Raw genomic sequence first — 14343 nt, 5'->3', positions numbered from 1 at the left:
TTTACTCATGCTTGAGACGGATTAAAGGAAAGTTAAAAAAATACATATTTTTAATTTGTGTTTCTATTTAAATATTTTTTCCTACGCTTTCTGTGATGTCGCAAATTATATCGGAGGATACCTAGGTTCTCATGATTTGATGGTGACATTTGCAATATTGTAGAGGAGAAAATTCTAAAGAAGGATATAAAAGATAACGACTAACTTGGTTTTTGTGATGGTACTTACGAGTGATCGAATCACCATTGGCCCCTCAACTGTCTCTCTTGCTCTCAAATATCTCTTAAAAGAAAATAAATGAAACGTAATTCGGTCCCATTTGGATTGACCTTTTTCTTTTCTTTTTTTTTGAAACATTAAGTAAGCTTTATTGAGATAATAAAAAAAATACAACGTAAAAAGAGAGGGAAAAAAAAAAAAAAAGAAGAAGAAAGAAGAAAGGAACAGAGGGGAAGAGGAGGAAGCACCAGGCCATAGTCGTATGTTTCGTTAAACAATCGACATCTCCGTTAAAATATCTAAAAACATGAAAAAGAACACTTCTCTCCCTTGAAAGCACAAGAGAACTTCATCCATAATAGGGCTTAAAAACCAATGCATACAATCCGGCTCCCAACACCATTTGATCACATTAACTGAATCCCCCTCAATAATAGGCCTTTTGTGACTTGGCTGAAGTTTGGAGACACCAATCTTCAAAGCCCAAATCTCCACTTCGTTAATATCACTTTTATGCAACCGACCTTGGTAAGATTAGTGAATAACTCCTCCTGAATCTCACAACATACCCCCATATACTGCAACTCGATTCTCCCCCCAAACATTACCATCAAAATTGAGTTTGGGCAAATACTTTCTTCATTCCAATAATCAATCTCAAAAAAATAAAATTCAATTTACACCCTAGATATATTCAAAACGAGTTACCTCAATAATGAATTTAGATCATCCATTTGGTGAATTTCAAGATCTAGGCCTTTACAAATTCAAAATCAATTTTTTATTTTTTGATATTTTTAATCTAATGATGATAAAACTACCTAAACAAATGAAATGGAAAAAGAGCCTTCTAAGGCCTAGATATAAGCATCTCAGTAAAATCAATAACATATATTAATTGGGTTAAAAAAAAACTTTTTAGATTGTGTGTTCAAATTTTTAGTTTTTGTGATTGTTCATTAAAATGAAAATAATATATATTTAAACATTAAAGTCAAATAAATAGCGGTGGAATTTTATGAGGATAGCCTACGTGCTCTCTATATACACATATACATTAAGGGTCACACTTTTATATTTTTTCTGTTATAGGGGTTCTTGTCAAGTTGAATGCTACATGCCCACCCCTTTAATTGTGGCTCAATATGTGTAGATATCAATTCTACATGCACAAAACCAAAAAATAGCCTCACAAATGTCATTTACTAAGGAAAGAGGACCCTATTTTGGGAGACCTAATGTAGGTTAGGGAGGAAGAGATTAGGGTATTACAGGGCACATTGCCTCCCTCTCATCCACAATAAAATCTCATCTACTTCCATATTATTTCTCTAATTCAAATAAAAATTAATATGGCCTAAAACCAAAGAGAAGTGTGCAATGTACCAGTTTTAATTACATGAAAAAATGTCACTGGATTTTTGTATTGTCAGTAGCTCAAAATAAGTAAGATATTATGGGTATTAGGATATCTATAAAATTATTGCATTCATGGACCTGCCAATGTTACTCTTCCGCTTTGCTTTTTAAGGTCTCAATAACCCTATATTTAGGTTTTGATAAATCCATAAGCACAATTGTCTCCTAGAAATCTTATAGGTGCCCTACCATAATTCAAATTTGAAAGTATTCCTTCTTTTGGCATATATTTTTTAATAGACATTTTTTTTTTCCTGTGATGGATTCCCCATCTCTAGCTTTAGTCATAACATGATACTTTTCTTAAAATAAAATAAAAATTCATTGTTCTTTGTTCATGCAAATATTCCTTGCTACCAAATTATCGAATACATAAAAAAAAAAAAAAAAAATGTATCTTCCTTTCCAAAAGTAATTTTGGGGGCATTCTTGTGGGCCCAGGCCCTGCTTGGCCCAATCGGTCTAGAACTACAAAATTAGGGCCTGGGCCATGCCAAGGCAGGCATGGCTTCGTTTTCATATTTTTGCTTTGTTTTCGTCTAATTTCACCCGATGTGGCCCGGCTTAGTTTTTCATATTTTTTGCTTTGTTTTCATCTAATTTCACTCGACATGGCCCGGCTATGCCTGGCCCTTATAAGGTCCATGCCTGTTCCATACCGGCCCCAGCCTGGGCCAACCCTTAGGGGAAAGGAGCAGGGCCAGGGATGGTAGTTATTAATAAGCAAGAGAGAGGATTCTTATTGTTTTTAGAGAAAATTGTTAAGACAGGTCATTTTTAGAATTGTTAGAGCAACTAAGCACGGTTTGGAGCCGACTAGGGTGAGCCGACCTCTACCACGAAACCTAAGCCGCACGATGAACTAAGCCATTTCTAAAACCGAATCTGGGCCGTCGACCCCCGTCCCACATGTCCGCCTTTAACGGCCTCTTGTAGGTTCAACGAATTTGAAATAGAAGAGAGGCAGTCAGGAACTCGCACTTATCCAACGTGCAACTTAGTTGAGATCCAACGATTCAGAGGTCTAATGCAAAAGGAACAAGGCTTGTGCTTGCCGTTGATTCTTCTGAACTTGCATAGACTTTAACGTCCTCATAAATCATGTATAAGTAGGCCTCGACGTTCATACGGTGCCAACTGCATTTCATAGTCTGCTTTTCTTCTTCTTTTTTTTTGCTTTTCAATTTTAGTTTTATTATTTTGTTGTTTTCTTCATTTTTTACTCCATTTTTTTTTGGAGAAACCCATCGAAATGCACTCTTCTGCAAATATAAGTACAACTTCTTTGATACTCTTCATTCCAGTTCTTGAAGGAATCCTTTCTTTCGCACGGTTTGCTGTTTCTGAAAGAAAATTATGGTAAAATTCAGAAAGCCATGAATGCGTTCGCTGTTTTCTTTTTCTTTTTTTATGATTGTTTCTAGTTTAGTATTGTGTAGTGGAAAGGTAATGGGACATGTATTTGTCTTGTTTTGAAATTATTTTATTTTATTTTAATTTAATGTATTTTATTTTTGCTTGGTTTGGGAATTATGGTCTATTGTTAACTTGTGCATGCTTTTCATGGGGTTACAGTGGTGTTTCATATGAGTGTGTCTGATCACTGAATGATGATCAGACACTGAATGGCTGTATTTTTAATGGAAATGAGAATTTTATGGCACTAAAATCTCTTTTAAACTGTATTTTTCATTGGGTTGGTTTAGTTTTCTGCATTTATTTGTTATTCAATTATTGCTTTGGCATGGTATGGTATTTGATGATCCTTATCAGTTTGTGAGAAATGTTTATAAGTTCTCACTTTTAAAATGTATTGGATCTGCAGTGTGTCTTATGGCTTCTAACATTTCAGATCAAATTGTGATCTGAAATGGCAGTGTTTATTATTGGAATTGCAATTTTTTTTTGGGATCTTATATTTTTCTCTTTTGTATTTTTGATTGGTTTCTTGCATGAATAAAGAGTTCCAATTGGAAAGCCTGTCTGCCTTATTGTTGTGTTTTTCAACATTGGGTTAAAATTGGTTAAATTGGGTATTCCTTTTTCTTGGGTTTACTGCCCTTTTAAATTCTTTTTATCATATTTGATGAAGACTTTCTTGGAAATTTTTTTTAATAATAATAGTACTAGTCTTTGGACTTGGGCTTCAATGGTTAAGGTGCTGATTACTGCAACATTACATCCAATGTTGAATCCTACCATTGAACTACCAAAACAAAAAGAAATGATAATGGTATAATGCAAGTGAAATCAATACTTTACTTTACTTATCAACGCCTTTTAACTTACCCAACTACCGTTACACTGTTTTCTGATAATTTGGCATTATCACATTTTGTGTTGGTTTGGATGTTTGAGCCAATGGTAACGATCCACATTCCCTTTCATTTCTAACATTGTTGTTTATATTCTGCCCTTTACATCAGGTTCTCCCTCCTGTATTATTTCTTAGGATGCTTCGGTGAAATTACAGAACTTGAAAGTCTCATTGACAAGACAATTTTTTTCAGATATTATAGCAAATCTCAGACATGGAAGAAAAAAACATAAAAAGGACACAAAAACCAGTTGAAACCACAGGGTTCTTTGGATTCACAGTGCTACCGGAAGAATTTGCGGCATTGGATGATGAAGTTCGTAAGTGGTTGAATGAAATAGCCTCTGTGCCCGTAAGTTGTTTTTTATCCCATTTTAATTAGTTAGCTGATTGCTGCTTCTAAAGAATTTATGCTTAAAGAGCCAATACTTAAAGCATGCATTGTAAAATGGTGTACTCTCAATTAAACTCTTTCAACATGCACTCTCAGGCTAGCCCTAGTTTTAGCAAGCCTCTTCATTAATGTTAGGTGCTCATTCTTGTGCACGGAAGCTCTAAACCCGATGGATTGATTTTCAACAAATAAAGTATGAGAAATAAAGCATGAAACACATACAACAAGAGCATAAAAATTTACGTGGTTTACCCCAAAAGGGTTACATCTACAGGCACGACAAACAGAAATCTACTATATCAATGAAAGTTACATTAATGATTTTGGAACAAAGAGTAACCTCCCTAAATCTTGACATAAAACCAAGTTAAGCAAAACCTTTTAAACCACTCTTCCTTCATTCTCTTTACTTCAGACAACCATTTCCGAAAATACCAGATATAGTTGGGAAAGCAAAATACCAGATAATAGTTGTGAAAGCAAACGAGAAATTGGCTTTCTCTCTAACTAAAAGAGAAAAAACCCAAAATCTCTATGGGAGCCGTTTCTCTACAAGAAACAAGTCTCTCAATCTTTAGGAATCTAAAAGAAACACCATCACAATGTTTCTCTCTATTAGAAGCTGTCTTTTCTAAGAGGCAATTGCATCTTATGCACAGGAGGTCGTGCCCCCTCTCTATATAGAAGAACTGTCATTCCAATATGGTGACCCAAATAGGGCACACAAATTCTCTGCACTTTCATCCCATATATATAAAATTAGAATGAAACTTCCTATAGATATTACATATATCTCAAAACCCCAAAGATATATCCAAAGAGTCTTTATCTTAATGGATTTCTATTTCCTTTAGAAAAGTTATCAAATATCAACATCAATATCACATAATAAGAAATTATTTCAATCCTATATATTTTGAGAATATATCAATCCCACATAATATGAGATTTTCTAATGTGGGTGATTTGGATATCACCAAATCCAACACTCATAACTCATGTAATTTAAGAAAGTATACATTTCTATTATTGGTTTCTATTTAAATACTCTTTCTTGTAATCTCTATGATGTTAGAAATTCTATTTCAGATCTCCTATAATGAAGTCCATAATTTTATACTTTGTGCTACATTTGTCTTGAAACCCAATAAATAAGGGATTAATTCTTTTTAGTTTGTGAGTATCATATTATATGGTGATTAAATTAACCGACTTAGTATTATTAAGGAGTTAATTTTGGTATAGTCCTATTTGAATAAGGATGGTATGTGCGTCCATATAGAAAAAGTTAAAGTTCGGTATCCAGAAAGCCATAAAAGAAGGGGACCTCATGGTTTTGGGTTTTCTTTTCTCCATATTAGGGTACCGTATGTTTATAGGCACGACTACTGTCATGGAAAAAGAGTTTCTTTTCTTGTCAAAGAAGCATGCTTAACACAAGCTCTAATTTGAGCGGCATCTAAATTCTAAATAAGGGCGGGCCTGTACTCTCTCTTTTGTAGATACACTATCCCCTTCGGCTATGGTATGGGGGAAGGGAAGTTCAATCTACCTTATATTATATGAGCAGCCAGATTATGATCATTTGGGAGACACGACTCCACGCACTAGACACAAAAAAGAATTGTTAGGCAGTCGGTCAACTATTTCTATAGGCAGCCTATAAAATTTTAATCTTACAAGTCTTCTATGATGATATGCCTTTCCGTCATGTATTTGATCTGAGATTTTGATGTTCCTGCTCATGCCCGGAGAGAGAATGGGATGGGTCCGACCTCCCCAAAATATCCCGTTCCACCATCCAAAACTAGCTAGCCGTTCTAAGTTCCTCTATTGGGTTAGATAGGACAAGACCAAATCAGTTGGATATGTGGGAATTTGAATGGATCAAATCCAATTGGATCTAATCGTTCAGGTTCAAGTGTCGTGACTGGTGAGCAACTATCTCCTTCATCGTCTGAATCAGGGGAAGCATCGGTCGTACCGCGGCCAAACCAAAAAGGAGGGGGACAACAAACCTCCTACCAAGAGGCCAAGGCATGCTTTCTTACACACTTCCTTCTAACTAGTGACTAGTGGTTGTGCTGCTTGATTTGCAGTTTGAAGTCTTTGGCCTTCAAGATGTTCTTCTCCACGGAGGTAGTTCCATACTTCAATTGACAGCTGCTTCTCTCCTTGGCAGATAATCCGAAAAAAAGCCTAACCCTCATATTGGTAGATCCGACAAAGTAGGGGCGGCCTGTCAGACGGGGGCATTATATTGTAGAGAGAGAAAATACATAAAAGAAAAGAAGGGAAACTTTGGATATAGAGAGAAAATTGTAGAACCATGGTGGCTTCGTGAGAGATTTTGTATATCCAGTTCTATCTGATAAGAGTCATCTTGTATTTTTTTTTTCTTAATCGTATTTTTCCATGGATGTAGCCACATCTGTGACGTACTACGTAAAATCCTGATGTTCTTTATACATTAATTCTTTGTTGTTTTATTTTTCTTACTATCATTTGCTAATTGCCTATTTTGTTTTTCTCATTCTTTAATTGTCAAAAAATCAATCCATTGGATTTTAGAGCTTCTGCACACAACAAGTATAATCAGAGCCTAGTTTGGGGTTGTTGTTATAGCGATAAAGGTTCCGAATGCAAAGTTCGAGGTGGAGAAATTTGATGGCAAAATCAATTTCGAAAATTGGCAATCAATGTTCAGGATTTGTACTAATTTGCTAGAGCAAGAAGGTTAAATAATGCTTTAAAAGGAAAGAAAAAGAAACTAGTATCCATGTCATATGAGGGCAGTGCAGAGTTAGATCTAATAGCTATTTGATTGTGCCTAACGAGCAAAGTGTTGTTCAGCATCGTCAATGAGGATTCGACATCAAGCATTTAGTCGAAGCTTGATAGTCTATACATGAAAAAGTCCCTCACAAATTGGCTATATTTGAAGCAATATCTACACACCTTGTGCATGATGAAGGTATAGATAATGATCAGCATCCGAAGGTTTTAAGTAAAATTATTTGTGAATTATTGAGCATTAGTGTTAAGATGGATGATGAGGATTAAGCTATAATCTTGTTGTACGCACTCCCTCATTTGTATGAGCATCTAGTCATCATATTTCTTTATAGAAAAGATACCATAGAGATAGATAGGACTTTGACTCTTCATTCGAATAATTTGAAGAAGAGACAAGCTAATGTTCAACCACATGTAGATAATTTAGCAGCTAGAGAGAAATATGTTGACATAAATGAAAAGAGATGTGAAAGTTAGGGTAAATCCATATCCAAATTCAGATAAAAAAAAGGTAATGTTTGATGCTATTACTGCAAGAAAAAGAGGCATGTCAAGAGGGACTGTCAGAATTTCGAAGAGAATGAAAAAAGAGCATCTAGTGAGGCCAATATTATTGATGGAAGCTTGAAAACTGTAATAAATAATATATTGTCAGCCTCGATAAATGCGATTATTTTAAAGACTCACGGATTCATGAATAGAGATGTTCCCATTATATGTGCTCTCATTGGGAATGGTTCACCATATATATGAGGGTTAATGGTGGATTAGTTTTGATGGGGAATAATGCATTTTATAAAAATGTTGGATAATTACTATAGAGATGCATGATGGAAGTGTGAGAATTTGGACTGATGTGAGATATGTTCAAGATGTAAAAAATAATATTATCCCTTTAGGAGCTTTACACCCCAATGGCTGCAAATTTGATGGAGAAGGTAGAGTCCTAAAAGTTCTCAAAGGTGCATTCGTTGACACGAAAGGTAAAAAAATTGGGTCGAATTTATAGGAGTACAATCATAAATAAAGTTATAGTTTCCAAATCTGATAGTGGTCATTTGACTTGACTCAGTTGTAGCATATGTGGTCGGTCCACTCCAAAGAGACTGCAATAAAGTAAAGTTGCTGATTTTTGGGCAGAGGAAGCCAATATAACATGTTACCTCCTCAACAGGTTACTATTTATGGTAATAAAGCACAAAACATGGCAAGTGGTATGGTATGGTATGGTAATCCTCCTTATTATTCTCATTTGAGAGTTTTATTATTATTTTTCTTATGTTTATGTGAAGGATGATGAGTGAAGTCCAAGATCAAATAAGTTTATTTTCATTCATTATGTAGATGGAGTTAAAGACTACAGATTGTGGTGCCTAGAACCTAAGTTGCCTAAGTTTATTATCAGTTGTGATATTAAGTTTCATTAGTCTGCCTAGTTGAAGCACATTCAGAAGAGTAAGGAAAATGAAACTTGCAGTAGTAATGTACGATTAAAGTAGAGTAGCAGTTGTTAGAATTAAAGTGGAGTTCACAACTCTAGAAAATACTCCAAAATGTGCCATAAAATCACTGTGAAATAGTAGTGGAGAATATTGACTATGAGAAGGTCATCAAGCCTGCTCCACATGAGAAAGAGCCTAAGCATGGAAGAGTAAGACAACTAAAAAGCTAGTGGTGCAGTACAATTTTGAGGACATGGTCGCTTATGCGTTGGATGCTACAAGCCAAGAGCCATCCACTTTAAGGAAGTTATACAAGATATTGATTGTAGCAAGTGGAATCATGCCATGAACGAAAAAATAATATCTTTTTAAAAGAATTGTACCTGAGATATTGTGAAGTTACCTAAAGGCAAGAGATCCATTGGATGTGAATAAATTTATAAGAAGAATGTATAGTCACTTGAGCCTGGTGGTGATCAGTTTAAGGCACGTTTAATTGTAAAAGGCTATATATATAGAAAGAAGGTGTGGACTATGATGAGATCTTTTCTCCAGTTTTGAAACACACTTTTATTTGGTTATTACTAACCATGATTCTATTGTTTAATTTGATATTAAGACCATATTCTTATATGAAGAGCTAGATGAACAAATTATACAACTCCACTTGAAGGCTTTGTAGTTAAAGGCAAAGAGGATCTTATCTAAAAGCTGAAGAAGTCATTATATGGCCTAAAGCAATCTCATTGGATGTGGTACAAATACTTTGATAAATTCATGATTGGCACAGGTATGTTAGCAGTAAGCATAGTAATTGCATCTCTTTTAAGAGATCTATTGATGGTTCATTTATATATTTGTTTTTCTATATAAATGATATGCTTATTGATGTGAAGAATACTTCAGAAATCAGTAAATTAAAGATCAACTTGCTAGAGAATTTGAGATAAAAGATTTTTTAGCAAAGAAAATTTTGGGAATGGACATATGTAGAGATAGTAGGGAAAATTGTGGCCATCTCAGAAGGAGTACATTGAGATCACCAGATTTAGGATGAAAAAATTTAAAGCTCATGGGTGCTCCTCTTGCTACACATTCAGATTACTGGTAGTATGATCTCTGAGTGCAAATGCCGAAAATGAATACATGTTGTGTGTTCACAATGTGAGTGCAGTTGGAAGTATCTGTACATCCAGATAATTCTCATGTTGTTAGTATTGTAAGCAAGTATATGACTAATCCAGGTAGGGAGTATTAGCATGCAGTAAAATAGATTATGCATTAGTTAAGGGGTACATCAAATGTGAGTCTGGTGTTTGACATAAACAAGTTTGGTGATGAGGTTATTGATTATGCTGATGTTGATTATGCGGGTGATTTGGACTATAGAAGATCTACTACATATTATGTATTTACACTTGCAAGAAATCAGTTGGAGGTCGATGATGTACAACGGCTACCTTGTCTACAACTGAAGCAGAATACATGATTGTTACCAAGGTAGTGAAAGAAACTATTTATCTTAAAGGGCTTGTAAATAATTTGGGCTTACAACAAGATGGGATAATTGTCTATTGCAATAATTAGAGTGTAATACATTTAGTAAAGAACCAAGAATATCATACAAGGACAAACCGTATTGATTTCATGTAACATTTTATCCATGAGATAATAAGTAAAGTTGATCACTTGCTACTGACTAATGTGTTGCTAAGATAGGTGCCTGTGGGGGTGCGTATGGAGAAGACAATCGATGAGAATCTCTTTTGTTGTCTTGAAATATAATAAGATTGTCTCCTTTTATTTTGGGTGTCTCTTAGTATTTAAGAATTCTATTAAGCAACTAATTATTATTTAAGACTTGAGTTTGAGTATAGCCCTATTTGGATTAGGACTATATGTGAGTCCACATAGAAAAATAGAGATAGGTATCCAAGAGATAGGTATCCAAAAGCTAGATAAGTGGAGCTCACGTATGTCTCTTTGTTTGTTTTTCTCCATAGTATATGGTATTGTAGAGGAAGAAAATACATAAAGGAAAAGAAGGGAAGCTTTAGGTTTAGAGACATAATATTTTATAGAGAGAGGCTTCATGAGAGATAGAGTATTATGTTTGTGGTTCTTTTAGATAAGAGACACCTTATAAGTTTTTTTCCTTTGATTAGTGACAAATTATTGATTGTCTTCGCCCATGGATGTAGTCACATCTGTGACAAACTACATAAAATCTGGTTTTCTTTTTACACCATTTCTTTCCTTCCTTATTTATCTTACATGCCATTTGCTTATTGCCGATTCTATATTTCTCGTTCTTCGTTTGCCAAAAACTCCACCCAATTAGAATTTCTAATAAAGGCAAAAGGACACTAATTAACCATTGCTAGAATTTTCTCTCTTTAATATTGTAGTAGAAATCTCTCTTTTAATTTCTTTAGAAAGAAAAAGAATGGAAGATAATTGGGCCCCATTTGTAATGACCGTTCAATTTTATTTATTTTTGGGATGAGTCGCCCTGTTTAATAATTAATAATTTAATAGTTTCATTCTATTCTCCATCCATTTTTGAGAGAAGAATGAACATATTAGTTTGCTCATTCACAAGAGATACCATTTGTAACCTCGCTCCTCAAACAACACATAAACATCACATAAATCTGCTCAAAAAGAAAAAATATTTTCTATATTTTCAAATAATTCCCTTCCTTGGTGGAGTTGCAAGGTTGTCCATATAGAAAGAGCTTAAATGCTACTTGGAATATATTTTTTTTATATAAGGTTAAATGGTTTAGGCCGATTCAACATAGGTTGAAGCTATTACTCTTTTTTTGTTCTTCGTATACTTGTGGCACTCTAGGACCCCTATATAATTGGGATATTAATGGTTATTAGATTATATGTTTGTCGAACTAGCGCATTTCATTCCTTCATTTATGGAAGGAAACATTGCATGTGGCATGGGAAGAAGATTTTGTGTTGGAATCTCTTCTAGATTACTTTTGTGTTCCGAATAAAAATTGTAATCTCCACCAGCACACTCCAAACCAGAATCAGCATGTTTCGAAAATTTGGAGGACATCATATAATGGGATCTCTGATTGAGCATCTAGTTTCCTATTATTTATTGTTGTCTTTTCATTACATTTAATGGATTTGACATCACTAACTTGCTGATGAAAACATAAATAAAAAATTCAAGAAGGAATATAGCATATAATGAAATTTACATTTAAAAGATTACTGCAAGTTTTGAGCCTGCCCTGGTATGATTATGTCATTAGACAAGTTGGAATCTACTCCAAATAGGTTGGATTTGACCATGTCAAATGCTTTTCAGTTAGTATCTTGATACATGTACATAGAGCTAGGTGAGGCTAGTTCTTTCTGCATCATGCCTTTACTAGTTAGGGCTGTGAATATTTAGGGCTTTTATACTCTTTGTACATTATAGATAGAGACTTTATGTTGAAGAAAAGTTCTTTATTCCATATCTATAATGACTCATGATAAATATTAATATGGCTTTTAAATATCACTGTGTGATGGGATCCACCAAACTATTACCATGAGGCATTCGTTCTTCTTTTTTGTTCTCATTTGTCTCCTTTTCCTACATTTGATCCTTTAGTCAAGTATTTATTTATAGGAAGTATATAACATATGAGTTACATGAGCCAAACTCATCCATCTCTCCTTTGGAACAGGTAAGTGGAGGAAATGAAGATAAAATAGGTCAAGATAAGCAAGATTACATTATGGAAGGCTCTATGAGAAACCCTGCAACTTCTGAGACAAACTCGTCCATTTCATCTTTCCCTAAGGAAGGCGAGAGCAACGATGAAGGCAATGGAAAAGATATGGAAGCTAAGCGAACTGAATTAGAGTTCGCTCATGCGCTATATAACTCAGTAGTTGTACTGCACGATGAAAGCGATAGACTGAGGAATGATCTAAATGCATTGCATGTACATAAAGACATGCTTCAAAGCAAATTCCAATTGTTAGACGATCATATCTTTCGCCTCATAACTCAATTGGTTGCAAAAGATGCCCTTTTGAAGAACACACCCGAAGAACGAGATATGTATAAGAGGCGGGCCGAAAGGCTTCATTTTGAACTCGACAGGCTCAAAGCAGAAATGCAATCCTTCACTGGACATGGTTGACTTTCAATGAAACCACCTCCTCCTCTTCATATGGAGAACATTGTGAAACTTTTTGTATAATATACAATCAGTTGGATTGGAAAGAAAACATTGTGAAACTTTTTGTATAATATACAATCAGTTGGATTGGAAAGAATTCTGTTACAAGTCATAATTTTTATTTTTACGTCCATTTTAATGGCTTGATGAGATAGCCAGGAACTTATATCGTTACACAATGGTATGGATACAAATTGATAATAATACTGGATGGTATCATTATATGTATGCCTGAAATCAACGGTGTGCACGATAATATGATATATGTAAAATGTGAATAGTCTAAGGGAAAGTATAGAATAAGACCATTTACTTTTGGTATATAGTGAGACATTAATCTTGACCATTGGATGTAAAATTGGGTGGCAGCAATTATTCCATTGATCAAGCTCAAACTGCAAAAGAAATTTTCTCGAACTTTGTGACACATCCAAGCTATCAAACCTCACATCGGATGGTTGCAAGTAATTGTGACCATCTTGTATCAAAGGTCAATTGTGACCATCTTGTATACAATCTCATAGTCTAAAATTAAAATCTATATGGTGTCATATTTTCAACATAATGTGAAGATCTTAAAATGCATGTATTTTGAACATGCAATATGATAAAGGTCTTCTTTTCAATTGACAACCTCTTGGATATGAACTATGATACCTCTTTCATCTCTTCATATGCTTATGACTACCAAGACATTCTATTTATGATAAGATCACTTATTTCCATTCACAGTGTTTCTGCTTCTTATCTCCATGACTTTCTGTCTTCACATATTTTCTTATGATCCACATCACATATAATTCAAGTTCTATAGAAAGCCTAAATAATGAAAGCTCCATGCCACAATAATAAAAACTTTTTTAAGGTTAAACTCACTAAAATAAGTGCAACAGAATATAAACGAATGCTCCTTTAATGACTTGGGTAGACAAAAGACATGAAAGTCAAATACTGATTTTCTAAACTTTGAAGTTGAGTACACAAATGGGTTAGTAATTGGTTAAGTATCCTTTTTTAAGGATGATTGAGATAGGTTTCAATTAGATTTTCTAATCCCCTATTAAGATAGATTGTTTTTGTGGCATTGCAATTCTTCATTTATTGTCTCCTGGGAATTTCGAAGATAAACTTGAAATTTTAACTGAATTGAAATTTTTGTAGGCTTTTATACTTTTTCTTTTGGAATTTTATTGGATTGTTGCATGAGTAAAGAGTTCTGATTGGAAATGCTTGCTCCATTGTCTGCAATACTTTTGTGTTTTCCAGTATTGTGTTAAATTTGATTAAATTGGGTTTTCTTTTTGTTGGGTGTACTATCTTTTTTATTTCCTTTTATCATATTATTACTACCACTCATTTACAATCATCATTGGCTGTTAAATTTGAAATGGGGTGGTTGAGGATGTGTCATTGTTTGAGCACAAAATCCAATATAAAATTCTCGATTGTTGTGACACACTTTATGGCATGTGCTTCTAACGTGCATAATATAATAAAGTATCATCATCATCGGAGCTTTTTTCAACTATTTGTGGTCTCCTACATGAATTCTAC

The 14343-nt window shown here is 34.3% G+C and overlaps 1 protein-coding gene across 2 annotated transcripts; it reads left to right on the top strand.

Moving 5' to 3' along the window:
- Positions 1-2779: 2779 nt before the first annotated feature.
- On the top strand, positions 2780-12951 carry LOC148781382 (uncharacterized). Of its 2 annotated transcripts, none has more exons than XM_088871865.1 (3): positions 2780-2997; positions 4065-4307; positions 12289-12951. In XM_088871865.1, the coding sequence occupies exons 2-3, from the start codon at positions 4170-4172 to the stop codon at positions 12748-12750; spliced, it is 600 nt and encodes a 199-aa protein (XP_088727991.1). In that variant the 5' UTR covers positions 2780-2997; positions 4065-4169; the 3' UTR covers positions 12751-12951. The 2 variants fall into 2 exon arrangements, with proteins under 2 accessions (XP_088727991.1, XP_088727990.1); XM_088871864.1 differs by having other exon boundaries at positions 4149-4307; positions 12289-12883.
- The last annotated feature ends 1392 nt before the right edge of the window (positions 12952-14343 follow it).

Source organism: Amborella trichopoda, chromosome 7 (assembly GCF_054954075.1).
Source record: "Amborella trichopoda isolate Santa Cruz 75 chromosome 7, AtrichopodaSantaCruz75HAP2 v2.0, whole genome shotgun sequence".
Taxonomy (NCBI): domain Eukaryota; kingdom Viridiplantae; phylum Streptophyta; class Magnoliopsida; order Amborellales; family Amborellaceae; genus Amborella; species Amborella trichopoda.
This window is presented reverse-complemented; position numbering and strand designations above follow the sequence as displayed.